General features: G+C 65.4%; 4 protein-coding genes across 13 annotated transcripts in view; 1 reads left to right on the plus strand and 3 right to left on the minus strand.

Moving 5' to 3' along the window:
* The window catches only part of TUBGCP6 (tubulin gamma complex associated protein 6), a 32,293-nt gene extending 19,900 nt beyond the window's left edge, over nt 1-12,393 (plus strand). Inside the window, exon 26 of one of the 5 annotated variants that reach the window (XM_046013095.1) lies at nt 9,391-12,393. The gene's annotated coding sequence lies outside the window, so the exon portion shown is untranslated. Of the gene's footprint in view, nt 1-817; nt 1,115-9,390 lie in introns of those variants that run through there. The other 4 variants (XM_046013094.1, XM_046013093.1, XM_046013096.1 and 1 more) reach the window with 4 other exon arrangements.
* SELENOO (selenoprotein O) lies at nt 61-13,157 on the minus strand. Of its 4 annotated transcripts, none has more exons than XM_046013097.1 (9): nt 12,417-13,103; nt 7,616-7,819; nt 6,228-6,408; nt 5,438-5,568; nt 4,830-5,110; nt 1,938-2,088; nt 930-1,115; nt 668-824; nt 61-564 (listed from the first exon to the last, which is right to left on the minus strand). In XM_046013097.1, the coding sequence occupies exons 1-9, from the start codon at nt 12,974-12,976 to the stop codon at nt 409-411; spliced, it is 2,007 nt and encodes a 668-aa protein (XP_045869053.1). In that variant the 5' UTR covers nt 12,977-13,103; the 3' UTR covers nt 61-408. The 4 variants fall into 4 exon arrangements, with proteins under 4 accessions (XP_045869053.1, XP_045869055.1, XP_045869056.1 ...); XM_046013099.1 differs by having other exon boundaries at nt 418-564; nt 12,417-13,129; XM_046013100.1 differs by lacking the exon at nt 61-564 and having other exon boundaries at nt 704-844; nt 12,417-13,146.
* Nucleotides 13,158-14,720: 1,563 nt separating this feature from the next.
* On the minus strand, nt 14,721-18,002 carry LOC123945929 (angiopoietin-4-like). Its single transcript, XM_046010914.1, has 9 exons — nt 17,706-18,002; nt 17,551-17,614; nt 17,193-17,381; nt 17,024-17,115; nt 16,899-16,926; nt 16,267-16,358; nt 15,655-15,781; nt 15,343-15,528; nt 14,721-15,070 (listed from the first exon to the last, which is right to left on the minus strand). Exons 1-9 carry the CDS (start codon nt 18,000-18,002, stop codon nt 14,769-14,771), a joined length of 1,377 nt encoding a protein of 458 aa, XP_045866870.1. The 3' UTR covers nt 14,721-14,768.
* Nucleotides 17,499-26,670, minus strand: TRABD (TraB domain containing). Of its 3 annotated transcripts, none has more exons than XM_046011742.1 (10): nt 26,270-26,670; nt 21,664-21,730; nt 21,219-21,297; nt 20,731-20,897; nt 20,316-20,456; nt 19,725-19,835; nt 19,497-19,636; nt 19,116-19,288; nt 18,919-19,030; nt 17,499-18,773 (listed from the first exon to the last, which is right to left on the minus strand). In XM_046011742.1, exons 1-10 carry the CDS (start codon nt 26,521-26,523, stop codon nt 18,596-18,598), a joined length of 1,422 nt encoding a protein of 473 aa, XP_045867698.1. In that variant the 5' UTR covers nt 26,524-26,670; the 3' UTR covers nt 17,499-18,595. The 3 variants fall into 3 exon arrangements, with proteins under 3 accessions (XP_045867698.1, XP_045867699.1, XP_045867697.1); XM_046011743.1 differs by having other exon boundaries at nt 19,725-19,808; nt 26,258-26,351; XM_046011741.1 differs by having other exon boundaries at nt 26,258-26,346.
* Nucleotides 26,671-26,781: the final 111 nt, after the last annotated feature.

A 26,781-nucleotide genomic window follows, 5' to 3' on the forward strand; every position in this document is an offset into this window, starting at 1 on the left:
CAGTCCCGTCCACCCCCCACCCAGCACTTTTCCCGGGCGGCCGACCAGGGGCAGAATCACTGCAGGGACGAGCCAGGGAAGCTGCTGGTTTATTTGGGTGCCGTGTCTCCCCAGTAGGCAGGAGCCACGCCGTGGCCTGCAGTAGAGTGGCCCGGGGCCGGCGAGGTGGGGTGGGCCTGCTTCCCTCCGCCGAGCTCCTGTCCTTGCACAAAGCAGCTTTGATAGGGAGCACAGTGAGCGCGGGGCTGGGCTGCTGAGTCTGCGTCAGACAGAGACGGGTCAGGTCCTGACTGGACGTCTCGGCCATCATGGAGAGACGGGCTGGCGTGTCCACGGGGTGTGCGCCGCCTCAAGGACTCGGTGGGACTCGGGGCCTCGGGACTCCGTGTGAGGAGGCCTCCAAGGCGGTTACGAGGATCACGTCACGCACAGTTCGGCTGCCCACAGCGGGGGCTTGCTGCTGTAGGAGTTCCCCCCACTGTCTGCCCCGGTGGCTCCCGGGGCCTCGGTGGGCTCCCCGTCCCTGTGGTACGGGGTTTCCAGAAGCTTCAGCACCCGCTGCACCTGGAGAGGGTCGAGGAGAGGAGTTTTAGGGACTGCCCCTCGCTCCCCGGGCCACCGCCTGCTGCGGGACCCAGGCACAGAGGAGGGACGGGTGTGCGCTTGCCTCTGAGAAGTCTCCGTTCTCCGCGGCCTCGATGGCATTTTGGGCGATGTAGTTCCGCAGGACGTACTTGGGGTTGTTGGCGTACATGACGCGCCTGTGCTCGACCTGCCAGGCGTCCTCGTCGCTCACGCCCTCCCTGTCCTTCTGCAGCCGGGCTCTGGAATCACCCAGGTTCATCTTTCCAGGGGATCCCGCCCCCCCCGCCCCTCCCGCGTTGGGTTTCCTGCGCGGGGGTCGCGGGCGCAGGGCCGCGCGGCCTCACCGGTACTCCTGGAGCCAGTCAGTCCAGTGGGCCCTGTTCTTGCTCAGCAGCTCCGCCGGGCTCAGCTGCTCCAGCCGCGACTGCCGCTCCACGCGCTCCAGCTCCTTCGTGACGTTCGCCCGTGTGCCGATGAGTGCGAACAGCTGCGGGTTGGACTGCGCCAGCATCAGCATCATGGAGAGCTGCCTGCGCAGAGGGGCAGCGTGAGGCCTGGCCCCGCCCCCGGCTGCAGGCTGCGTGCTGAGGCCACTGGGCACCTGGAAGATGGCCATCGGGGCCCAGGGAGGCGGTGGTGGCTTCAGTGGCTCAGCCGGGCTGCTGCTGACTGCCCCACGGGGGGTGGAGGTGACCCCGGCCCGACATGCAAGGCAGATGTCCACCCCGGCTCTCCAGCGGCCCTTGCAGGTCGCGGGACATGGGTGTCCTGAGAGGAAGTGCCACAGGCTGACTTGCAGGTCCCCAGGGTGCGTGGGGCACCTGCTTATCGCTGGAGGGGGGTGGTCACTGCTGTCCACTTCTCAGTGGCCCCAAGGCTGGGTCCTTCCCTGCTCGCAGAAGGGCTTGGGGGGCGGGGCCAGCGCCAATAGCCCCTTCCCGGGTCCTGCTAGCCTGTCCTCGCCGCCCTGCTGTACTAAATGCTCTCACACCACGGGCTGCTGGCTTGTTTATCACACCCCGGAGACCGCGTGTCGCATGTCCTGAGTGCAGGCTCAGGCGCCGTTTGCTCTTCCCGGTGGGAGACGGCACAGGAGAGCCTGGTCTGGCTGCGACCTGGGGCTCTTCCTGGGCAGACGAGAGAGCGATTCTGGGCAGCTGCTCCCTGGCCTGTGTCGCTGGCCTCCCCCGGGGTGATGGCACGCACGGCTGGCCTTCCCTCTGACCAGTGGCCTCAGCACCGCCGACACGGGGGCCCGACCACCCCCTTCCCGGGTGCCCCAGCATGCTCTGCTCTAAACGGTCGTCTCCTTCTAGAAGCAAATTCCAAGGAAGCGAGACCTGGGTACCCACCGGGGGTCCATCTGGGGTCGGAAGGCGAGCTTCAGCTCCTCTAAGGAGGCGCACTGTGCGGTGAGCGCGGCCAGGAACGCAGGCAGGCCCGGGGGCTCCGGCCCGACTGGGAAGGAGCTCAGCAAGTAGAAGGTATTGGTGAAGTCGGCCCCTGGAACACGCCGCTGCTCAGGGTGCCGCCACACCGAGTGTGGGTGCCTCGCCAGGCCCGTGGGCTCCTGACCCTTCCCTCCAGCCTCTGCCTCAGCAACGCCCGTGCCCAACCCACCACCCAGCCTGGCCACCACTCTGACCCCGGCAAGTCACTCTAAGCCCTGGTTCCATTATCCATGAATCAGGTAAATACCGCCAAGGCACCGAGGTCAGCCTCCGGCCACCCCCGCTGTGGTCACCATCCTCACTGCCTGCTTGGTGTGGCAGAGCGTCAAGGACAAGCCCCCGACACACGTCCAGACAGACAGGCTCAACATAGAGCAGACGCTGGAGGTCCCTGGCCTGACTTGTTAAAAATCACTGTAGACCCGGGAGAACGTCCCCGAGACAGACACAAAAGGAAATGAGAAGGGACCAGACGGTGCAGACACAAAGCCGCAACAGAGAAAACGGGTGAAGTGGCAGAGGACACCGATGACAAGCGGACGGCCAAAGTCCTCACCGGCAAGGACTTTCAGTGGATCCGTCGCCAAACAAGACTGGCAGCTTGAACTAAAGAGAAAGGACAGGAAAATTACCGCAGGCAGACCAGAAGCCGCAGAGCGGGGCCGGCCCTCCGCTGTCGGCAAGAGGCCGGCAAATGACCAGGGTGTCACGTGCTGACGGACAGCCCGTTCGTTGAGAAGGTGTCCTGGTTATGAACATACAAACCGAGCACTTGTGGAACGGAAGGAGAGACGGAACAGTTCCCTGGGAGCTAGAGGCTTCAGCGCCCCACTCTGGTTAACGGATAGAACATCCGCACGGCAGACCCACAAGGGCACGGCAGACCCACAAGGACCGGGAACCTTGGACGCCATCAGGCCACTCTGTCGGACAGACAGACATCTGTCTCCTCAAGGGCACAGGGGACGCTCTCCAGGACAGACCGTGTGTTCAGCCATAAAGCAAGTCAACCTGCTTAAAGGGACCGGCATCTTCTCCAACCACGACGGGACGAAGACAGAACCCACAAAGAAAAGGAGAACCAGAAATTTCCCAGAGAGTGTGAAGATTAACCAGGGGGTCCAAAAAGAAATCACAAGGGAAATCAGAAAATACTTAGGGGCAGGAGAATGTGGAAACACAAATACTGAAGTCGACAGGTCGCCACGCAAGCTGCGGTCAGACGGAAACTTCCGGTGCTGATCACCGACGGTAGAGGAGCACAAGGAGAAAAGGTAACTCGCAGCCGCGTGGTGACGGAAGCCGATGGTCTCGTGACCCCGACAGGGTGAATCGCGTACCCCTGACACTGTTCCATGTCAGTTCCTCTCAAAGGGAAAAAAGCCTCAAACCAATAACTTAGCCTTATACCGAAGGCACTAGAAAGAGAACACGGAGATGAAGGTTGACAGGAAGGGAACAGAGGGTACAGCAGAGTGAAACGACAGAACAGAGAAGAAGTGAACATCGCTGAACCTAGAGCTGTTGGTTCTTTGAAAAGATCAACAAGATGGACATTCTTAGTTACAGGCAAGTAACTAAAATCGGAAAGAGGAGTGGCGCCGTGACTGCCGATCACGCAGAAACAGCACTGTAAGAGGCTGGGCGACTCCTTGCTGATACACCGGACACGCAGATGAAATGGCCAAATCCCTGGAAACGCCTGGAGTCTACCAAAACGGACTCAGAAGGAACAAAATCCGGGAAGTCTCGAAACAAGTGAGGACACTGGGCAATCAGAACCTCCCAGCAAAGATGGCGGCAGGACCAGAGGCCTCACCGCTGTTCTACTGAACGGGGAGGATGGTCACCAGTTCTTCCCAGGTTTCTGGAAAACAGGAGGGAACATTTCCTAACTCATGAGAGCAGCGTCGCCCGGACACCAGAGCAGAGACACCGCAGACCAGCACCCGGGTAAGGACGGTGGTGGCCTCCGATGGGGTCTGTGCCCTCGCTCCCTCTCGGTCCCCTGCCGGGGAAGGAGGCCCTCAGCAGCAGCCCGACCGCACGGCAGCCTGACCTCCGCCCTCCAGCCTCCAGAACCGTGAGACAACAGCACCCGCTGGGCAAGCTGCCGCGCTCGGCTGCGACGGTTTAACTTGACAAAGACAGGACACGGGGGAGGAGGACGGCCACATGCTCCTCTCAGCCCGTGCACAGTGGTAAAAACAAACAGGGACAGAAGGACATGTCCTCAGTTTCGTGAACGCCACGGTTCGGGGAAGGAGGCGGAGCACTCCCGAGAGCTGGAGGGAGGCGGACGCTTCTGCTCGCGGCGCTGGGAGAACCGAGGGCAGGGACTCAAACGGAGTCCGCACGTCTGTCTCCGTGGCGGTCACCCACAGGCCAAGGGGAAGCTAACCCGTGTGCACCAGCGATGACGGAGTGACGTGTGGTCCGTCCACACTGCGGGCTTTCCCTCAGCCCTGAGAGGCCCAGAATGCCGACCCCCGCCACCCATCGGGGGCCCTGGGGATGCTGTCCTCGGCGCTGTCACGGGACAGACCCTGCGTGTGCCCGTATCACCGAGGGACCCGCACCGAGTCAGATTCAGAGACAGACGCCGGAACGGGGCCGCTGGGGCACGGGAAGAGGAGGAAATGAGGACAGGGTGTCTGTGTGGGGACACGGGCAGGGGCAACAGGTGCCCAGTGGGTGAATGAGCCGCCCCCACACCCCACACCGCGGGGTTGAAACGGTCGATTCTGCGCCGTGTCTAGTTCACGGACGCGCCGAGCCAGCGGCCTCGCTCACCGGTCAGGTGCATGGTCTCCAGGAGCCGGGCCACCAGAGCCCCGTCGTCGGGCAGCTCCGTGCGCACCAGGCCCAGCTTCCTGCGCATCTTCTGCAGGTAGTGGCGGCCGAACTCAGCGTCGAACTCCTCGGCCAGGATGGCCTCCCCCTGCTCGCGGGGCAGCTCGGGCTCCAGCGCCTCGGCCAGCTTCTGCAGGTTCCACTTGCAGACCTCGGGCTGCTTACTGTACGCGTAGCGCCCGGCGCTGTCCGAAGCGTTGCACACGTGGTCAGGGTCATACCTGCCACACGGGGCGAGGGGACCACAGAGGGGTTGAGGCAGGCCTCATCTGCGGGGCCACCGCCCCCCTGCCTGCTGGGATGCTGGTCTCAGCGGCTCCGCTCTAGGTGCCGCAGCCACAGACGCCCGCCCACTCAGTCAGCAGAGCTGCACGGCCTCTGCCCGCTCACCGCCCGCTCCTGCTCGGGCCCCTTGGGTCCATTTCCAATCCTGGAACCTTCCGGGGGATTTCTGCCACTGGGAAGGGCTGACCAGGCATTTCCAAACAGAACAGGGAGAATAGCAGCCCCCCACCTGCAGGCCATCCCCAACGCCCCGCACGGCTCACCTGTCCAGGAAGCCGAAGGGCCCGTAGTCGATGGTGAGCCCCACGATGCTCATGTTGTCCGTGTTGAGCACGCCGTGGCAGAAGCCCACACACTGCCACTCCGCCACCATCCGGGCCGTGCGGCGGGTCACCTGAAGCAGGATGGACGCACGATGCCCCCTGCCCCCGCCCCCCCCAGGGTAGCTCTGCTGCTGGTGACTCCTCCCTGGGCTCTGGCCTTTGGACACACTCAGCCGTGGGGGACTGGTGACAAGGAAAAGCACTTCGGATGAGCAGACAGGTGTAGGCTCTAATCTCCACTTACCCCATCTGTCTCTTTCATACACTAATTTGGGCTTTTATCTACGAAACCCAAAACACCAGGAAGCCTTGGGCATCCCCACACTCCGGCCCAGGAGTGCAAACGGGGGTCACCACAGGAGCCAGCGAAACCTGCGCCGGGTCCAGCGGCTACCCCCGGGGCCCCACCGTGACTGTCTGCGCGTCCCACCGGCACCCAGGCTCCCCCGCAGCGGAGCCCTCCCCCACCCCGTTTTCCTGCTGGGCCTGGCGGGGGCACACAGCACGCCCAATGCCACTGAGACACAGTGATCCTTGGGTGTGTCAGGAACCCCTGACCCTCCACGCAGCATTCCCAAGTCGATCCTGCTCAACGCCCACGAGAGGTGACAGGCGAGGGAGGGACTCAGAAGGGCAGGGACATCAAGAGAGAACCTCTGTCCCTCCACCAAGCAGAGCGAGTCGCACCAGAAGGCGGGACGCCAGCAGCGCTGGTGCGGGGCCCCCCTACCTCCCGGAAGAAGGCGGCGTTCCTCTGCGTGCGGTCCTCGGCGTGCGCCGCCTGGAGCTCAGGATAAAATGAGCCAATCACGTAGTCGAGCATTTGCGCCCGGATGTCGTTTCTCCCCACGCTGGGGCCCTCGCGCCCCGTGTGCTCATCTGCGGACTTAAAGATCTCAAAGGATCCGAACCTGGAGGGAAGACCCGCGTTTGTACCAGGTTAACCACGGCTCGAGCCTCCAGGGACAGAAGCCTGCCGCTAGGCCTTGTAGCCAAGGCCGGGAGGAACACCCAGATTAAAACAAAACCAAGAAAAGCATAACTGGTCTTCGAGCGACACACACAGACCCGTCCTGCTTTTGGCCAACACCACGCGCGCCTCTGTGGGAGGCCCAGCTGGCTCGGGACCAGCAGGGCTCTGCGCTCGTCCCCCTACGCCAAGGACAGCATCGGTGACTGGCGTCCTACCGGCCCAAGTGAGGTCAGCTCTACAACCGAGTGCTCGTGTCACCAGGGGACGGGAGGCAGTGTCTGGAGACCCTTCTGGCTTTTAATGACCAGCATCACTGTTGCGGGCACGGGTGGCCCCGCAGCGCCCCCGCCTCCGCCTGCTCGCTCACTGGTCAGATTGCCAGGAGCGCCCCCCCAGGGAAGTGGCCCTGGTCTCCTGGGGGAGGCGGAGGACCTCCCAGGCTCCTCCAGGCCCCGGAGGACAAAGGACAAAGCCAGGCGCTCAGGCCCCGCAGGAACGGCCCCCAGCGCACAGGGTCCGTCTGGCTGCACTGAGGGCACCAGAAGATGCCACAGCCGTTGGCCGAACACCCGTGGGCTCCGGTGGTCAGAACTGTGTGACGCCGGGTGGCACGGTGACATCAGGGAGGAGGCAGAAAGGACTGCAGCTGATGACGGGGGTGTGAGCAGGGATGGCCCTGCGGACGGGGGCACAGCCGGTGTGGCACCTGACAGAACAAGGCCACTTTCTGGGTGACTTTCGTGTCCTTCTGGGTCTCAGAGCCCCACATCGGGGCAGCCCCTCTTTTGCCAGCCTGAGACCATCCCCCTTGACTGGTGCTTCAGGGCGCCAGGCTCAGGCCAGCCACGCTCCGGGGACACGGGCCGCCTGTCTGCCGCCTCCTCCCTCCCAGGAGCAACAGGGGCCCGAACAGCCATCCACACGCAGGACAGGGCTCCCAACCCAGGAAACACCCAGTGCCTTTTGCACCCCGCCTCCCCCGCAGCAGGAGCCCAGCCGGGGCATGGGCTCCCTGCACGCGTGTCCCTGCGGCGCACGTGGGTCCCTCGCGGCACACTTCCTGCACGGGACTGTGTGCCCGCCGGCACGCCCAGGCCACCCGAGGAAGCGAGGTACGGCGGCCCGCGGGGCAGCAGCAGTATTACCTCAGGAAGGTGGAAGCTATCCGCAGCACGACCGTGCACTTCTCCAACTTGGGATTGCCGTCGTAGAACACGTCTCGAGCGACCGTGGACTGGGACGTGACGCAGGCCCCGGCCCGGGTGGTGGGGATGCCCAGGTGGAACATAGCCTCGCTGCACAGGAACTCGCGGATGCTCGACCGCAGGACCTTGCGACCGTCGGCCTGTCTGAAATCACACAGCCACTGCGGTCAGGCCGCTGTCCGTTCCACGCCCAGGCTCCGGCAGCAGGTGGGCCGGGCTCGGCGACACTCCCGGGGGGCTCACTGGCTGCTCTGCGGTCATCGACAAAGGCCTCCCGGTCCGATGACTCGCGAGAGGCCCCGCCCACCGCCCCCGATCCAGCAGTCAGGGCCTGGCCCTCCACAGAGCCAGATTAATGCCAAGGGCAGCGAGGGCTGCCCGGGACCCAGCCAGCCGGGCGTGTTGCACGCTCACTGGTACACGTGCACGTCTGCTTTCATGAATTTACTTCACAGACACACTCTGATGGTTAAGGGTGAAGGAGGGTGAAGGATCTCAGGCAACCCTCTGTCTTTTCAGGACTCGAAAGCTCGTTTCTCTCTCTTTTTTTTTAAGATTTTGTATTTAGGGACACCTGGGTGGCTCAGTGGGTTAAAGCCTCTGCCTTCGGCTCAGGTCATGATCTCGGGGTCCTGGGATCGAGCCCCGCATCGGGCTCTCTGCTCAGCGAGAGAGAGGAGAGCCTGCTTCCTCCTCTCTGCCTGCCTCTCTGCCTACTTGTGATCTCTGTCAAATAAATAAAATCTTAAAAAAAAAAATGCTTTAAAGGGGCACCTGGGTGGCTCAGTGGGTCCCGTCGGGCTCTCCGCTCAGCGGGGAGCCTGCTTCCTCCTCTCTCTGCCTGCCTGTGGTCCGTGTCAAGTAAATGTTATTTGACAGAGGAAGAGAATACAGGCAGGCGGAACAGCAGAGCGTGGGGGCGCAGCAGTCTCCCACTGAGCAGGGAGCCCCATGCGGGTTCGATCCCGCCCAGATCACGGCACTGACTGAGCACAGGCGCCCCGCTTCAGCCCATTTTGAAGTCTTTTTGTTTTTCTTAGGGTTTGAGTTTTAAGAGTTTTTTTTAAAGATTTTTATTTATTTATTTGAGAAAACATGAGAGGAGAGGAGGTCAGAGGGAGAAGCAGACGCCCCATGGAGCAGGGAGCCCGATGCGGGACTCAGTGATCATGACCTGGGCCGAAGGCAGATGCTTAATGCAACTGAGCCCCCCAGGCGCCCCGAGTTTAAGAGTTCTTTGTCTACTCTGAGTAACAGTCCTTTATCAGGCATGTCAGGCATGTCTTTTACAATATTTTCTCTTTGTTCTCTTGATATTGTCAGTTGCAAAAGTTTTAACTTCACTGGAGTCCAGCTTATCCGTGATTGTTTTTGTGGATCTCGCCTTCGATGTTGTGTTAAAAAATCACGTCCGGGGGCACCTGGGTGGCCCACTTGGTCAAGCATCTGCCTTCGGCTCAGGTCATGATCCCAGGGTCCTGGGATCCAGCCCCTCATCAGGCTCCCGGCTCAGTGGGGAGCCTGCTTTCCCCCCACCTCTCCCCCACGCCATGCTGTTTCTCTCTCTCAAATAAATAAAATCTTAAAAAAAAGAACAAAAAATCATGTCCAAACTCAACGATCTCTGGGTTTTCCAGTTTATCTTCTAGTTTTATAGTTCTGCATTTAACGTTTAGGTCTATGATCCTTTTTGAGTTAATTTTTCAATTTTTCAGGGTCTGAGGTCTGTGTGTGGAACATTTTTGGTGTGTACATGTCCAGTTGCTTCAGCACCAACTGTTCGAACGACCGTCTTTGCTCCTGTGTCTTAAGTGACAGCCTTTATGGGGGGCCTGTCTGTTGTTCCATGACCTGTCCTCCCACCAGCTCTGCATTTTCTTGGTCACTGCCGTTTTACAGTCAAGCCTGGAGTCAGGCAGCGTCCATGCTCCGACTCTGCTGTCCTTCAGCACGCGCCTTTCCGCATAAACTTTAGAATCACATCATCAGTATCTGCAAAATAACCGCTGAAATTCTGATCGGGATTGTACTTTAATAAAGATTTTATTCATTTGCGAGAAGAGCGAGAGAACACAAGCAGGGGGAACAGGAGAGGGAGAAGCAGACTCCCCGCCAAGCAGGGAGCCCGACATGGGGCTCAATCCCAGGACCCCAGGACCATGACCTGAGCCGAAGGCAGATGGTCCCCGACCGAGCCCCCCGGGCGCCCCGACTGGGATCATACTGAAGCTATATGACTGGGAAGAGCCGACATCCCGACAAGACGGGGTCTTCTCATTCGTGGGCGTGGGGCACGGCTGTCCGTTCACTGTCTTGCTCTGCGAGCTCCTAAGCAGCTGCAGTTCTCCTCCTAAAGGTCTTAGGCACAGACGCGTGCTGTTGGATTTCTACCTAAGTACTTCACTCCGAGGGGGGACTGCGAACGTGGTGTTTTTCACTTCGAGTCCAGGCGTGTGCCGCTGGTGTACAGAGAAGCGACTGACCCGTCGGGAACCCTGTGCCACGCGACCCTGCTCTAACGGCTCACTGGTTCATTTTTTGGCCCGATCTTTGCCATTTTCTACAGAGATGGTCATCTGCCAGCAAAGACGGTTTTCTTTCTTCATCTCAGTCTGTACCTTTAGTTCCCTCCTCCTGTCGTCCCGCATTAGCTAGGCCTTCCAGTGTGACGCAGAACGGCGGCGGTGCGGGAGACACCTTGACTGTGTCCGACCTTCCCGGCTCTCGTCGCTGCGTCGATGGCAGCTGTAGGTTTTCTCTGCAGAAAATCTCTTTACCAGCTTGAGGACGTTCCCCTCTTCCTAGCTTGTGGCATTTGTGTCACAAATGGACGCCGACTCCATCACATGCTGTCACCGCATGTGGGCCGCCTGTACCGACCGTCGCGGTGCTCGGTTCTGCCGGCCCCCTCGTGTGGAGACGCACCCAGGCCTCCTGCCTCGCCTGAGTATGTCTCGTCGCAGTGTGAGTGGCACCTCGAAACCAGACCTGGTGTCCCCGCGCGGCTCGCTGCGTCAGCCTCTGGCCGGAGCGACAAGTGCGCTCCACGCACCTCCTTCTACCCCACGTGAGGAAGTGGGACAAGGAGGCCTGTCCCCAGACGTCAACCCCCACACCAGCCCTGGGAGCGACTCTCACGCGGCTGGACTTCATGCTCGGCAGGAAGCCAGCACAGCTCAGTTTAATCTTGAATCTGGCGAAAACGGTCCTGAAAATAAGCCTGCTTGCCCAAGGCAGGGTTCCCAAAGCAAAAGCCCGAACTGGACAATGACACAGCAAGGAAAAAGGGCCTCTCTCTGTTCCCACAGGGCCAACACGACCCGAGACAGCAGTCCCTTCTCCTGCACACCCGCGTCTGTTCCCGGCCGAGCTGTGGGATGGACCCAGCTGAGGACAAGCTCTTCTGTCCACGCTGGGAGCGGCCCCTCCCGAAATCCCAACCCCACAGCAGGCGGGAGGTCACCCGCCCACCCCCCAAAGCCGACATCTAGGTACCCAACAGGGCTGGCCTGAAGCCACACCCAGCCACTTGGGACGTTAGCCTCCAGTCATGCTGAGGCCAGGGACCCCGCACACGCTGAGGAAAGGTTAAATGACCCCTTTCTTTTAAAGAGAAAATCCTAGCAGACCTCAAGTCTAGAAAAGTGGGCTTAAAAACACTCAAGTCTTCGAACGTAAGATGTCCAACAGCGGTCCCTCTCCCGAGCTGTAACCGGCAAAAATAAATGGCCAAACTGAACACACAGCCTGGCCTTGGGCAGGCCCCAAGGCGTCCTTTCGCCTCACTCGCGGGTGCCGACAGCTCCGCACAGGCTGACCTCCGGAGACGTCCAGAGACAGGAAGGTGAGGAGGAAGAATGAGTTATTCTGGGGTTCGGAGACGGAGCTGCTGGGGGGCAGGCAGGGGTGCGGGATACGTGCAGATCCTGGGGGGGGGCGTGGGGAGGGCACAGGGACTGGCCAGAACACATGCCCTCAGGACTTCTCTGCACAGAAAATGAAAGCTTAGGTGTGGCTTTTTAGCCATTCGACAAGTATTTAGCAAATACGGACTGAAGACACCAAGTGTTTGGTGGAACAGCAGAACGGACGGTCAGCCGGCCTGGTGCGTGAGAGGCAGGACCGGTCTAAGCGCCCCTGCCAGGCCAGGCCGTCGGACCTTGACCCAGGTCCCTGGCCTGCAAGTGCTCAGAAGCCTGGGTCTGGGAGAGCGTCCACTGGGGGCATGGACCTGAGGGGCTCTGGTCCCTGTCCAGGGCACCGGCCACACACTGTGCCTCTGCGGGTGGACGCGCAGCAGCTGTGCTGGAGGGCCAGCCTGGGCCGCCTGCGGGGCTGCTGAGACACCGCCCTGCGTCCCCGGACAAGCGGCAAACCCAGCGTCACAGGCAGAACCGACTCCAAAGTCCTTGTGTCGTTTCCGGGAACAGGACACAGCAGCTGCAGGTGCCGTGGGCCCAGGGCCAGCAGGTCCCCTCCCCGGGCCGGCCAGAGGGGCCAAGGGCACCTGGCACCAGTCCTGCAGCGGGGACGCAGGCTCGGCAGCCCCAGTCCCCCCTTCTGTCCTCTCCCTGTGACCTCCGGGTCTTGGCACAAGCCCTTCCCTCCGCCGGGACCCCCGTTTCTGTCCCCAGACCAAACTTCCAGTTCCATCTCGCCCCCAAGCAGGGAGGACACGCGTGGGCACGAACGCGCCCCGCCCGCGGCCCCCCGCCGCCCGCCCCGCCCCGCGCGCGCCCACCTGGAGAAGGGCGTGGGGCCCGCGCCCTTGAGCTGCAGCTCCCAGCGCTCGCCCGCGGCCGTGCACACCTCGCCCAGGTACATGGCGGCGCCGTCGCCCAGCTGCCCCGCGAACTGGCCGAACTGGTGGCCGCAGTAGCAGTGCGCGGCGGGCTCGGCGCCGGGCAGCAGCGCGTTGCCGCTGAAGAAGAGCGCGGCCTCGGCCTCGCGCGCCTCGCGGGCGGCGGCGTCGGCGGGCGGCGCGCCCAGGCCCAGCAGCGCCAGCGCGGGCTCCGACAGCGCCACGAGGCGCGGCTGGCGCAGCGGCGCGGGCCGCACGCGGCTGAAGCAGGCCCCGGGCACCGGCCGCGGCGAGGACGGGGCGCCCTCGGGCCCGGCCGGCGGCGTCTCCACGGGCAGCGCGCGCAGGGCGCGGTTGTCGAAGCGCAGCCCCGCCAGCCAGCGGGGCGCCGGCTCCATGGCAGCGCCGCGGGCAGCGTGCGGCGTGCGGTGGCCCAGCGGCGCAGACCGGGCACGGGCGGCCGCGAGCGAGGCCCTCAGCGCGGCCCCGAGCGCGGCCATCCGCGGCGCCGCTGCGGCGGAAGCTCTTTTGCCCCGACCGGAAGCCCGGCGGGCGTGCCTGGCCGCCCAATCGCCGGCGGTGGCGTCCGCTGGTGCGCCTGCGCGGACCGCGCCCGCGAAAGCCTGACTGTGATTGGCCGCGGCGTGCGTCTGTCAGCTCCTGAGGGGCGGCCCCGGGCTGGAGCCGATCCGGGAGCGGGGGCCCCGGGCTGGAGCCGATCCGGGAGCGGGGGCCCCGGGCCTGCGTGACGAGCCAGCAGGTCCCTGGAGGTGCGGCCCGGGAAAGGCCGGACCGTCGGGGCTCCGGGCTCCGAGCCCGTGTTGAGGGACGTGCCCGGTAGACCACCGGGTGCCCCTCGACCCCGGGGTCAGCGCCGGCCCCCGTCTCCGGACCGTCCTCGGCTGCGCGGGGCAGCGAGGCAGAAGGGAGGGTCTTCAGCGCGGGCGCAGCGCCCTGTCCCTGGGGGCAGGCCGCGAAGAGCCGCGGGGCGAAGCCGAGCCCGGGACTGGGAGGCCGGGCCCCTGCCCCGTGCGGCCCCCGCGCCGCCTCTGCTCGGAGCACGAGTGCCCCTGCGTCCTGCTCCCGGGCCCAGTGCCCGCGGGAGCCTTGCTTTCCCCTCCAGCGCCCCGACGCGCCTTGTTCCCGGTTCCCTCCGTGCCCGTCTCCTCGCCGGGCTCCAGGAGGGCACGCGGTCGGGGTGCTCTGGGGCCGGCTCTTCAGAGCAGCGCCCGGCCGAGAGGAGCTCCCCGCATACTGGCCGGGAGGCTGGGGAGGGCCAAGTCTGGCCTGCAAGAGCCTGCCCCAGAGAAGCCAGGAGGCCTGTTGCAGAACAAATACCTCAGATGCTCAGGCTGGAAGAGAAGCCCGGATGGAGGTCCTTGGAGAGGCTTCCCACCCCCGCCCCCACCTGGCCCCATACTAAAACCCAAGACCAGGAGCCACGCAGGGGACCCTGGACAAACGCACAAGCTCCCTCCTGGCTGGACTCTACCCTTCAGTTCCGGCAGCCACCTGTGGAACCTTCTCCTGGGCCAAGGTGTGGGCGTCCCAGAGCTCATGTGAACCACCTTTGGCCCTGCCGGCTGTGACACGGGAACCCTCTGCCCCTCTCCCGCTCAGAGTCGCTATCCCTGAGATGGTCAAGGACACGACCTTCTCTGTGGGGGACAATGTGGTTAGGTCCCAGCAGGTGCTCAGAGCCCCAGGGTCTCCTCCTGCGGCCTGACTTTCCCTCCCCACTGAGCCTCACCGGGGCCTTCACTTGGCCTGTTGGCAGAGTCCCCTGTTCCCAGCCTTCTTCCTAACTGCCTAGGGGACCTGGCCTGAGCCTACGGTCACTGCCCACCCCCAACTTCCCCAGGTCCCAGGCCCTTCTCACACACCTCCTTGCCCCCTCACCCCACTGTCTTACCCACACCTTGGAATCTGGTGGGATCGGGTTCTTGAAGGCTCAAGAGTACCAGGTTCTGTGTCCTCCTGGCTGCCCTCACAGAGGGCATAGCCAGTGGTGGCTCTGGAGGGTGCCAAGGGTTCCAGGAGGAACCAGCACCAAGGGGTAGTGCCTTCTCAGATGTGGTGACCTGGCTTCTGGCCTAAATGTTGGGCTGCACAGCCTCCTGGATTTCCCTAGGCCTGTCCTGGATGGACAGACATCCCAGGTGAGCAGGGTCTGAGCAGCCAGGCTGGGCCAGAACAGAGCTCGGCCCCTCCCCCGTCCCAACCCCAAGGAAGACCCCGAGGACAGCCAGGCTTGAACATTTAATGAGGCTCGGCCATGGACGGGCGGGAGGCCTAGGCCTTGCCGGAAGCAGTGGTGTGCACGCGCAGCAGGCTGGCACGCAGAGCAGGCTGGTGGTCACCAGCGGCCCAGCGCATGCCTGAGGCGGCCCCTGCCTGCTCCGGCCACAGCCCGTTGAGGTCAGCACGGCCGCAGTTGCTGTACCACCATCCGGCGCCTGAGCGATCGTGGCTGCAGCTGGCGAAGGTCTGGGCACCGTCCACGCAAGGCGAGCAGCGGTCATGGTCACGGTCCAGCGTGCTGAAGCCACAGCCCTCCTGGTTGTCCGTGTGGCCCAAGCCCCGGAATGCGTCCCCTGCGTGTTGTGGCAGTGTGGGTGGCGGGCCAACTGCCCCCAAGGCCGCCCCGCTCGCTGCCTGGCCATCCAGGACCCCAGGGCCGGTGCTTGGGAAGCGGCCGTCTTTCCCAAAGCACAGAGCCTGGCAGATGTTAGCCGGAAGATGGGGGGCTCCAGGGGCCCAAGCTTCCCTACTTACTCTGGCCTGCTCCAAGAGTCCCCCTCCGCACAGGCTGTAGAGCCCAGGGGGCAAAGCAGGCACAAGGGTCCCTTACCTCCCCAGCACTCACCTGCGTTCCCTGAGTACCGGCCGAGGGTCAACGGGTAGAACTGTTCCTCCCTGCCCACGCGGAAGTCATCGTAGTGGGCCTGCAGCGAACGGCTGTCCGCGTCCAGGAGATCCACGCTCAGCTCGGAGCGCAGGCCCGGCTGGGAGGTCAGGCTAGAGATGTGCTCCAGCCCCAGCCAGTGGTCCCCTGCAGAGGCAGAGGCTGCTGTGTGATGGGCCACCCTGGCCTCCTCCCACCATCTCTGCCCTGTGTGCCCAGTGGGGATCGAGGCCTGGAGGGCTACACCCCCGGGCCCGGGCAGCACAGTCCTACCTCTCAGGTCCCCGAAGCCCTGTTTGTACTCCTGCCAGCACCTCTCGAAGTCCAGAGGCGTCCCCCGGCCCCGGTCACGGCTCTGAATCACTGTCCAGCCACCGTCCGGGCGCATGTCACAGAGAACCTGGGGAAAGGCCGGCCCGTGGCAGGCACTGCCCCTCTCCTGTCCATCCTCCCTTAAACACTGTATTTGAAAACTGAAACTTTGTTTTTCTACTTGTCAGTAGCAGGTAAACTTGTATCACATTAAATTCACTTTCTCAGAAAGGGGTGAAGCTCCGCAGTAAGGGCCTGGGCCCCAGGAAGCCTGCCCAGTTCAACATCCCTTTGCACCCTGCTTTGTGCCTTTGTTTTTTTTCACTCAGCGTTGTCTCCTGGGCCCTCTCTTTGTTCAGACCCTCAAGGTGGAAGCCTACGTTTCTCCTGGCCTTTCCTGACCGGAACACAACGTCCGTGAACGTCTCCGTGCCCGGGTGGGTCTGAGGACGGACTCCACCAGCGGCGCCTGGCCTAGCTGGCCCTTCCCCAGCTAGGTGGACAGTGCTGTCTCTTGTTTCTGTCCAGGTGACGCACACAACACCCCCTGGGTCCTCGCTGTGGGGTGCTCACCTTGAAGGGGGCGCTGGCTCCTTCTGGCTGGATGGTGTACACACCACTTGGGGCGCGGGGGCTCCGCACCCAGATGTGAGAGCAGTCCCTCCCTGCAGGCGACAGGGCCGGGAAGGCTCAGTGCCCGGAAAGAGGCCGTGCTCTCTCGGTGCCTGGGGCCAGAACTGCCCTCCTGCAGATACCCTGTGACAGTCTGCCAGACGACTTACAACCTTGGTCCTGGCCGGTGGGCGGCCACAGTCCCCTCACCTTGGGCCATACCCGTCTCGGGCCTCTTTGGAAATTGGCTGGCCCCCGGCCCTTGGCCAGACCCTCCCTTCTTCCCGCGGCGCTGGACACGCCTCTCACCCTCAGCTGTTGCCCTGGAAGGTCAGTCTTGGCTTCCCCACCTTCCTCCTCCTAGCCTAGCGGTGGGCCGAGGGCTAACCCAAGCCCAGCCTGCGCTAGGAGGGAATACAGTGGGGCCCGGTCCTTGCCTGCCCTCCCCTCAGGCTGTTCTGGGCAGGGACCCGGCTGGGTCCTCATGGGGCCTGAGACCTGCTGGTAGGGACCTGTGGGCGGCGATGGGCGAGAGGCTGCCCGTCTTGGGCCACCTGGCCAGCCCCTCCCCCCGCCACTGCCCCCAGCCAGACCTTGGGGTTCCAGAAGCGCCACGTGTACCTGCGGAGAGAGGACCCTGGTGAGAGGCAGGCCCAGTTCTGGGAGGCCCAGCCCATCTCCGGCTCACGAGAACCACTGGCCCGACGGCCACTCTTACCGGCTGTCGATACTGCACCACGGAGCTGACCTGGGGCGCAGAGAGGCAGAGGAGAGCAGCGAGACCCAGCACGGGGCAGGCGGCCATGCTTCCTGGGGGTGCAGAGAAGGCGTGTGGGAGCCCAGCCCACGGCCCGACCGGCCTCCCCCACGCCCCCCGTGGTGCTCACTGTTCTCTCTGGGCAGATCCGAGCCACGGGTCCCCAGCACCTTTTTGTGCGGGCGCGGGGCTCCCCCGCCTCCTCTCCTCCCAGGGGCGGGGAGCCTGAGGGTGTGGACAGGGAGGCGAGGGCTGGGCTGCCCCTCCGAGCACACTTCCCCTTGGCGGCTGTCCCCGCTGGGCCGGGGAGCAGGATCTCCTATGGAGGCAGGCAGTGGCCGGAAGTCCTCCAGGCCCCAAGGCAGTGCCCGCGGCCCCGGCCGCCTCCGCCCCTACCCCTTGAGTCCCGTTTCCACACATTTCACCAAACAGGAGCTTCCAAAATTAGACTTTATTTCGGCTTCTGAGGAACGTGTACACGCACGTACGTGACAGGAAGAACACGGTCCAGCCCAGCTCACGGCCGCGGGTTTCACCTGATTTTGTCAGACACTGAGTCAACAGACACAATGCAGCAGGACCCCGGCCCGGGCGGCCACACAGATGCGTCACAGACACATGACCAGGGGCGGCGACGACACACAGGAGATGCCCGGGCTGGGCGCCCCGGGAGCCGCAGGATGGTGGCGGGCACTTGCCAGCGCGCGTGCCGACTGCTGGGCTCTGGGGGCCGCGCACCCTCTGCCCCCTGAAGCAGGTGTGGTCCTCCGTGCCCGGGGGCAGACTTGGGCCCGGGGCCGCAGCCCTGGACACCCCCCAGCCAGGGGCTGACCGAGGGGGCAGCTGGGGGGTGGGGGTCAGCGTCCCGGGCCCGGCCCAGCTCCGCGGCTGACGCCGACCCTTCCCCCAGGCTCACGTGCTTAGGACTGAGCCGCCCCATCCGACCCCAGACAAATCTTTGTCCCAGTCAGATTTAAGGCTAGTTATTTCCTGACGTTTGCTTCAGTTCGTTTCAAGTTAAAATTACCTGAGTAAAAAAAATTTCAGACCTTTTTAAAAGCCAAAAACACAATCTCCACAGGCCACGGCGCACGTCCGTGGGACCACGCTCGGCCCGGCGGCCCTGCCGGGAGGGACGCTCCCAAGAACTGCCACCGAGCGGCTCCGGCCCTTCCCAGACACGCCGGCCGGGAGCACGACAGCCCAGAGCCCTCCGCCGGGTGTGCCGGGGCCGGGGCTCGTGCTGCCAGCCGGAGAAGGCACAGTGAGGTAGGGAGGCCTGGCCGTGCCCACCTCGGCCCCTCCCCCGCCGGCTGGTCCTGCGCCCGAACCCCCAGGGGCCCTGCAGGGGCCAGGGATGGGGGGGGGAGGGGCTGCCGGGAAGCCTGAGCTCAGAGCAGTTAAATAATTCTTTATTGGGGCGGGCTGGGGGAGGGCGGGGGTGGCTGGGCCCGGACCCCCACGGGGGGTGGCACCCAGAGCTCCTGGGGGGCTGTGGGGGGTGGTCCCCCCCCCCCCCCCGCCGTGCTGGTCCTACTTGTGCGGCCAGGCGGAGGCCGCCCTCTGCAGGCAGTACTGCGCAACGGGCAGCGACAGGACCAGGCTGGTGGCGCGGCGTCCCATCCAGTAGAGGCCGTAGCCCAGCAGGCCCACGAGGGCGGCCTTCACGGCCAGCCGGGACACTCTGCCGGAGACGGACGGCGGGGGCACGCTGGGGAAGGGAGGGCGGGCTGGACCTGGCTCGGGGCGGGGCCGTGCACGTGCTCCCCCGGGCCCCTGCACACCCTGGCCCCCCCCGCCCCCGTCCCCCCCCCCCCCCCCCCCCCCCCGCCCCTGTGCTCGCGGGCAGCACTCACGTCATGATCTCCTGGATGTTAAGGTCCGTGGTCCAGTTCTTCTCGATGCCCGGGACGTGGCCCATGCCCACGACACCCACCACCACGGAGGGGACGCACTTCCTGGGCTCGGCTGTGGGGGAAGGGATGCGTCAGCCCCGGCGTGGCGGCGACCGGGCCACAGAGCCCCCCTGCCTGGGGCCGGCCGCGGCGGTCACCGTCCGAGGAGCGCGGCAGCTCGAGGCGCCGGGCCGCCTGGCGCAGCATGTAGGTCAGGTAGACGTCGCGCTCCGAGACGATGGTGCGGTGCAGGTCGGGAAACTCGCCGATCATCTCCGCCATCATCTGCTCCAGCAGGTCCTTCTGCTTGCAGCGCTCCACGTCGTCCTTGCTGGGGGCAGAGGGCGCGCTGCCAGCCTTGTGTGGACGCGGCGGCCAGCGCTGTTGACCCAGGGCAGGGGCCTCCGCGCCCTTTGTGTTGGGGCTCACGGAGGAAGGAAGGGCGGGAAGGCCTTGTTTGGGGAGGCTTAGCTCCTGACCCAGGGCGCCGGGCAGCTCTTCCTGGGTGGGGCTGCCTGCGGGAGGCCGAGGGGCCCTACCTGATGGGGTCAGACAGGAAGCACAGGCCCCAGGCCAGCTTCACCTTCTGCCAGAAGGACAGCGCGGCGATGGCCCTCTTGAAGGTGACAGGGATGGGCCGATCGCCCAGGTGGAACTTGCAGAAAGGCACCTTGCTGGCCTGGGGCAGAGGTGAGGTGTTGGCTGGGGACACCCGAGCCCCGGGCTCTGCCCGGGCAACCCCTCCTCCCGGCTGAACCCAGGCCCACCTCCTTGAAGGCCTCCCTGAACTCGCCACCGGGAGCCACGCCCAGCTGCTCGGTGATGTGGGCCGAGACCTTCAGCAGCAACATCTGCATGAGTCCAGACATGACCCCGTTCTGCAGGGGGGGGGGCCGGGCTCAGCCGCCACATGGTGCAGAGCACAGGTTTCCCCAGCCGCGAGGGGAGGCCCTGCCTCCGTTCTGGGGCTGAGCCGGGGCCACACCCACAGCAGATGCCCCTTCCCTCCTGCCCTCCAGCCCAGAGCCCAGCTCCTCTGTCCGTGTCCCCCCGAGGGACACATGTCCCCGTGGGAGAGGTACGGGGGTAGGGGGAGGCCAGCCAGCACCCTGAGACCACCCCCTCCCCTTCGCCGAGCTCCCAGGGTTCCCCTTCGGGCTCTTCCCTGGGGGCTGAAGCTCCCCCGCCCCACCTCCCTTGGCCCAAACCCAACACAGGCGCGCCCCTCTCCCGCCCCAGGCCAAGTCCCCTGGGCGCCTCTGCACCGACTGGAAGGCCGTGAGCTCGCAGGCGGGCAGAGCTGGCAGCACGGCTGCCTGGGGCGGGGCGCCCAGCCCGGGGCCCCCCCGACGCCGCACCTGCCTCACGGCCTGCTGCAGCTTCTCCAAACTGATCTCCTTGGCCTCCTGGAGCAGCGTGCTCTCGTCCATCTTCAGCATGGACACGCGGTACTGGCAGAGCTCCACCACCACCACGTCGGGCTGCACCTCCCGGATGGTCTGCAGGGGACCAGCCAGCTCAGCCCGGTGCCCCGGGCCCAGCGCAGACCCCGACCCCGTCCCTGCAGGCGGGCCGACGACGCGTTTCTTTAAATGACTGAGGAGAGCGACACGACGGGTTTGCTCGTTGCTGCACAGAAAAGCGCGCAAGGCCCCGAGGGCTCCGCGGTACCCGAAATCCCCTTTCTGGGGGCGCTGCTGTCCCGCAGAAGGCAGTGGCGGCTCACGGGACGGGGCTGCTCGGCCGAGGCCAGCCCGGTGCGCCAGGCCTCACCTTCACCACGTCCTTCTTGCTGTCGTCGCTGAAGTGGGCCGTGCCCACCACGTACACCCTGCTCCCGTCCTCAGCCACCAGCTCCGTCACCGTGCGCGGCAGGCTGGGCCGCTCTCGCCGCCGCCTCAGCTTCATCTCCAGGAGGAGGGTCAGCGCGTCCGCGTCGGCTGCAAGGACGGCGCGTCAGCGGGGGTGCGGCACCGGCAGCCGGGATGCCCTGTTCTCAGGGCTGAGCCACGCGTCCCCGAGGGGGAGCCCCAGCCGTCCGAGCGTCCACGGCATCTCGAAGCACTGAGCGCCCCCACCCCAGTGAAGGGGCTCCTGATGGGGCTCCCAAGACCCTGCCTGTGCTCCAGAGCCCCTCAGAGACCCCCAGCCCGGGGCTGGCCCCGGCCACTGTCCGCCAGACTCAGGTCACCCGGTCCCAGCCCCTTCTGGCCAGGGAGCTGCCCCGCCCCCCAGCCCGGAATGACCTCAGGGACACGCACACAGGTTCTGGGCGTCTCCAGAAAGCGCCCTGGGCACCGGCTCTGAAGCCCTCACTGTCACAGCGGGTTCCGTGTCAGCCTGCAGAAGGAAGGGGCACGCTTGAGTCAGGGCGCCCGCCCTCCGGGGGCCTGCCTGCGCTCGGCACACGTGTCCCCAGGGGCCCACTTAGGGCTTGTGCCGCTGCCGCGTGAGCTCCACATGCCCCCAGCCTTCACACCTCCCCGTGATAACTGCCTCGTCCGCAGCCCGCCCCAGGCTCCCTGGCCCGAGCTCCCCCTTGGCTGACCCAGAAACACCCCGGGGAACCACACGCACAGCAGCAGCCCGTGATCCCAGGCTGCCAGGCTGAGGCAGGCACCCACACTCTGTCGAGCAGCTGGCTGGACCCTGAGCCCGAGGTTGTACAGACCCCCCCCCTTCCCGCATCCGGCCCAGGCCTCTGACCTCCTGGGATGGCTGCTTCTCCTCCCCCTCCATGGCCCGGGAGCGGCTCCCGCACGACGAGCGAAGCCTGAGGAGACAGAGGAAGCACGACTGTGCCCAGAACCCCAGGGCTGCGCACAGGCTCGGTCGTTCTGGAAGAACCGCGGGTGCGATCGCGGCCTCCGCCCTCCCAGACGGTTGGACACCAGCTCCCTCCAGCTGCAGGCCCGGGTCCGCAGGCTGAGCACAGGTCTGGGACTCCAGCCGTGAGTGACCTACAAACCCTTCACCGCGGAGCTGGGAACAGGGCCGGAGACGCCGGGACTGCCCTGGCCAGTGAACTGGGGGTCCTCTGTGTCACCAGGGACATACAACTGCCACAGACGATGGTCCCGGACCTCCAGGGCCAAGGGGATCAGGGGCCCGAGGCCTGTGTCAGGCCGCGGGGTTCTGGACGCCCCGGAGACGGCCACACCGGCAACGCGGACTCAGCCCCGCTTCCCCAAGATGCTGCGGCCGGCTCAAGGCCGGGTCTGAGCGCGGAGGTGGCGGGCACCGCTCGGGGAGGCGCCCCTGGGGAAGTGTGGCGCGTGACTGCAGCCCGTCCGGTCAAGGAGCCACTCCAACGTGCCGAGAGCCTGGCTGCCGTGTTTGGCTCCAGATTCGGCCTCCATCACAGGTGCGCTAGCGGACGGCAGGACGGGGCCCTGGGACGCGCACCGGCCCGAGCGCCGCGGAGCTGGGGGTCTGTGCGGAGCTCCCGCTGCCCCGCCGTGCCCTGCCCCACGGCATCTCACGAGAGGAAGGAAGGGCACGTGGCGAAGTAAGAACCTGCGTCAGGTCCCCCCCCACCACGCTGCCATCACACAGCTCCGGGAAGCCCAGACAGGGCTCTGTCCCGTGACCACCACCGCCAGAATCTCCCAGCTCCCCGCCCAGCCCTTTCCTCCTCGGCAGCGGGAGGGACCTGCCACCTGCCCATGCAGCTCAGCGACAGCGTAGGTCCCTCCGATTTGACCAAACCCCTGATCTGGTGTCTAGGGACACTGGGACAGGCCCTGGACCTGACCTGAGGACGGCCAGGTTCCTGAAAGAAACAGTCACAGCAAGGGTCAGAAAAAGAACCTGGCTTAGGGCCAGAGGAAGCAGCCAGGCCCCGGCGGGAGGCAGGTCAGCAGAGAAGGGCAGCTGGGGAGGGGGAGGAAGGCCCCCCCTCTGAGTACTCTTCCCCGAGCACCTCCCGTCCAGGACCCCCAAAGCCCCCTCTTCCCACTCTACAGATCAGAGCTCTCCACCCCACCAGGTGCCACGGGAATGCAAACAGGAAGCAGGGCCCGAGGTGGAGGGCGGGGCTGGGCCTGCCCCTCCTCAGGCTCCCGAGCCTGCCCAGAAGGGTCCTTGGTCCGGCTTTACGCAATAAAGCAAACAGTTCCCACTTCCAAGCAGCACGAGGCTGCCAAGGTACCAAGAAACCTTAAGAAAACATCCTGTGCGCTGCAGGGAGGCTCCGGGAACAGCCAGCAAATGGGAGGCCACCACGTCGCTGTCCCTCTGACGGGTGTGGTGGGGGAGGTCTGGGGCTCGGCCTCACTGGCCCGGAGGCAGCTTGGCCAGACCCACCCTGCGAAGCCCTGGAGGAGCACCCGCATGGGACAGGCCATCTTTCCGGGTGTGGGTCCCGCCTCCTGTGGGCCGGGGGTGTGCGGGTGGCAGACAAGCCTGTCAAGCCTAAAGCCCAGCCTTGAGCCCGGGACGGCTGACCCGTGCACCACAGTGCCAACACCCGGGTCCCTTCGAGCTGCTCCCCTCGCCGCAGCTGCTCCCCCGCACGGAGCCTGAACTAGTCAGGCAGGAAGGCCACCGAGGCCCCCTCAGCACCAAGAGTCCGATTCTGAGAAGTCTCTGTCCCTGATGGCCACATCCACACACTTTCCAATACTCTGGTTTCTCTCGACCTCAGAGGCAGGGTCCCCGGCAACACCCTCGCAGGGTATCATTTCAGGGGCTGTTAAGGTCCCCTCCACTCCCAAATACACAATTCAAAGATCTGCGGCTGGGCCTGAGCCCTCCCCAGCTGCCAGGAGGGAAGCAAGGCCCCCCAGCCCCGCCCCCATCTCCCTGCACCCACCAGCAGCTGCCAGGGAGCACCCACACCCCTCCTGGCTTCCTGCACCCTCTGGGTCCACGGGTCCCACCAGTCCCACCACCGCACACGGCGGTGACACCCTCGAGGGGAGACACATGTGCCCCTTCTAGATCCACACCCCAGCGGGTAGCCCCGCTCCTGGGCCATGGCCCAGCCACCACGGAACCCGGCACAAAGCAGGAAGAGCCTTCTGCCAGATCCGGCTGCTACTCACTCCCCCCGACCAGCTGCCACTGCCAAGGACTGTCCACGGAGGCGTCCGGTGGCCGGATGCCTCAGCCGTGCTGCAGGGGATGGCCTGGGTTTGGCCAGATCTCAGGCCAGCCACCTGGTGTGGCCTGGCCCCAGTGAGGGCCCTCCAACCTGCTAGGACTCTGAGCTCCTGCCTCTAGGATGGAGGTGGTCAGAGCCGTCACCCAGACGCCCCATCGGTCTGCGCACAGCAGGCCCTCTCCCAGCTACAGACACGTGCCACGACGCAGACTTCAGTTCAGCTCCTGACCGCTAGGCCGCTGTAGGCTTCCTCCTGGGTGGGGAGGAGCAAACCCCACGGGCACTAAAAGCCCAGCAGTCTGGTTTCAGGGGACGATGAGCACGAGTTCTCCTAGGCTGTCTCCGCATCTCTAGAGGGACACACGGCGATCCGGCTCTGGAAATGGTAACCCTGCACACAGACGGCAGCCGCAGAATCACAAGCTTCCAGGAAAACAAACTCCAAAGTGGTGGGACTCCCAAAGCCCCAGGAGGCCCCACCTTGTCCAGGAAAGGCACCTACAGGAAGAGCCTCACATGCACTAGGGACCCACCCGGGGGGCCAGCCCTGTGACACCAATCAGAGTGGCACGTTCAGTTGTCCTGCAGTGGGTGAAATTATCAGCGTCTGAAAATGTTTTGCTGGGTGTCCGTTTCGGTGTATCAGACAGTTCGGTGGAGCGGCAGACGGCAGGCTCCTGCCGGCCCCAGGCAGCTTGCCGACTCTCTCCGGGGTCCCACTGCTAGGCACTGAACTGCGCCCCCCAACGTTCATGTACTGAAGCCCTAATCCCCAGGTGATGGCGTTTAGAGATGGGGCCCCATGATGACATTAGGGCCCTTATGAGATCTGGCTGCGTGAGAACACAGTGAGAAGACGACCACCCGATCGCCAGGAAGAAAACGTCCTCACCAGCAACCACATCGCCCAGCACCTCCAGACCCCGGACTCCGGAGTCCGCTACTTAAGCCCCATCTTTGGGGTTTGTTATGGCAGGCTTAGACACCCGTCTTTGCCCCCCTTGCCCCTCTAAAAACTGGAAGGCCACAAACTGCCTCCCAGATCCCAGACTGGCTTCTTGGTGTGGCCAAGACCTGAGCAGCACCAAATGGGGTCCCTGGAAAAGCCTGTATCTCCCCATCAACCCACTAGGCATGCTCAGAAAGTCAAAGGTCCCAAACCGGAGAGACCGGTGGGCTGCAGAAATAAATGTCCCGCTGGGAGACAGCAGGATGTGGCCAAAGCCCTGACCGCCTCTCTGCCCCCACTTAAGTCTGGGCACCGCTGGCCACCGGAGAGCCCCCTGGGTCCGGCAGCACCCGCTTATGGAGGCGTGGCAAAGTTTGGGATTGGGATAGAGGACATATGCCAACTTGGATCTGCGCTGGAGGGCTGAACGGCTCCTTTCCCAGCACAGCTGGCTGACCCTCCCGGAGCCTGGCCACTGCCCAGGGCCGGGCCCCCGCACTGACCGCCATCGCAGGGCGCGGGGTAGGGGTCTGCCCACTCACCCTGCCAGGCCCTCTCCTGGCAGCCTCAGGCACCAGGGCCGTCCTGCGAGACGGACCGGGGGTCCCCGGCAAGGTCCCTCCAGTCGTGCTGCAAGGGGGCGAGCAGGAGCCACGGGGCCAGAGACCCAGAGAGAGCGGGGCCTGCCCAGGGGGCCGGTGCGCCCGGCGGCCGCACACCTCCCTCTCCCGGGCACCCAAGCCGCGGGATTCCGCCTGGAGACCCCCCGGTCCGCTCGTGCGGCGCAAGGACCTCCGCGCGGAGCCCCGGCTGCTTCCGGACGCCTCGCCCCGGAGTCTCCGCGGACGCGCGCGCACTTGGCGGCACCGAAGTTCCACGTCCGCGCGCGGCTGCCGCAGGCCCCGAAGTTCGGCCGCGGGACCGCCCGGCGCACTCCGCCGCGGCCCCACTCGCCCGGCCTGAAGGGCACAGGCCGCCGGCGCTCGGGAAGCGCCCGGGGTCTCCGGGGGGAGAGGCCGCCGCCCCCCGCCCGCCCCGGCGGAGCCCGCCAGCCCCGCTGCCCGCGCCCTGTCCCCGGCAGCGCCGGCCGCCGGCCCTGCCCCGCGCGCCCTCGGGACAGGCCTGGGCGGACTCCTCCAGCCCCGGACCCCGCGCTGGGGGCTGACTGGGCCCGGCCCAGGGCGAGGTGGCCCGCGACCCCGGCCGCGCCCCGACCCCGACCCCTGCCCGCCAGCCGCGGCCCGTACCGCGCAGCGTACCGAGGCGGGGCGGCGCTCCTCAGCCGGCCTCCATGCGGCCCGTCGCCCCACCGGACGGGGCGGACCGGGGCCGGGACCGGGGGCGGGCCGGCCGGCCGGGCAGGGGCCGGGGGCGGGCGGCGCGCGGCATGTTGGGAAGGGCAGTTCCACGCGCCGCCCGTCGGCTCCGTAGGCGCGCTCTGCCTGCGCCTCCGGACTACACTTCCCAGGGATCCGCGCGCGAGCGCCCGCAGACTACACTTCCCAGGAGCCATGCGCGAGCGCCCGCGGACTACACTTCCCAGGGGGCCGCGCGCGAGAAAGGCCCCCCCCCCCCCCACCCCCCGGGTCCCCGGCGCCTCCGGCTTTAGGAGGAAGGAGGCGACCGCGGAACCGTGAGTTCGAGTCCCCGGCCCCGCGCGGTAGCCCGGCGGCCTTGCAAAGCGCTCTGAAATCCTCTGACCGCAGCTCCCCGTCTGCGAAGGGAGGGTGTTCCCACGACGTCCGCGGAGACGCTTTGTGTTCGTCGCCCA

The sequence above is a fragment of the Meles meles genome, chromosome 7, assembly GCF_922984935.1.
Source record: "Meles meles chromosome 7, mMelMel3.1 paternal haplotype, whole genome shotgun sequence".
Lineage (NCBI taxonomy): Eukaryota > Metazoa > Chordata > Mammalia > Carnivora > Mustelidae > Meles > Meles meles.

Bases quoted from the DNA above. Each gene is read 5' to 3' on its own strand.
- TRABD (XM_046011742.1), bottom strand. From the start codon at position 26,523: ATGGCTCCTGGGAAGTGTAGTCTGCGGGCGCTCGCGCGCGGATCCCTG. The intron at 21,298-21,663 runs GTCAGAGGCCTG...TTCCTTCTGCAG, and splicing joins AGAAGCAGCCATCCCAGGAG to GCTGACACGGAACCCGCTGT. The intron at 18,774-18,918 runs GTGAGTGCTGCC...TCCCTTCCCCAG, and splicing joins AACATCCAGGAGATCATGAC to CGTGCCCCCGCCGTCCGTCT.
- SELENOO (XM_046013099.1), bottom strand. From the start codon at position 12,976: ATGGCCGCGCTCGGGGCCGCGCTGAGGGCCTCGCTCGCGGCCGCCCGT. The intron at 2,089-4,829 runs GTGAGCGAGGCC...GGCGTGTTCCAG, and splicing joins GGAGACCATGCACCTGACCG to GGGCCGACTTCACCAATACC. The intron at 565-667 runs GCAAGCGCACAC...GACCCTCTCCAG, and splicing joins AGAACGGAGACTTCTCAGAG to GTGCAGCGGGTGCTGAAGCT.
- LOC123945929 (XM_046010914.1), bottom strand. From the start codon at position 18,002: ATGGGGCGGCTCAGTCCTAAGCACGTGAGCCTGGGGGAAGGGTCGGCG. The intron at 17,382-17,550 runs GTACGTGCGTGT...CTGCCTCCATAG, and splicing joins GACCGTGTTCTTCCTGTCAC to GAGATCCTGCTCCCCGGCCC. The intron at 17,116-17,192 runs GTGAGCACCACG...CTGCACCCCCAG, and splicing joins GGATCTGCCCAGAGAGAACA to GAAGCATGGCCGCCTGCCCC.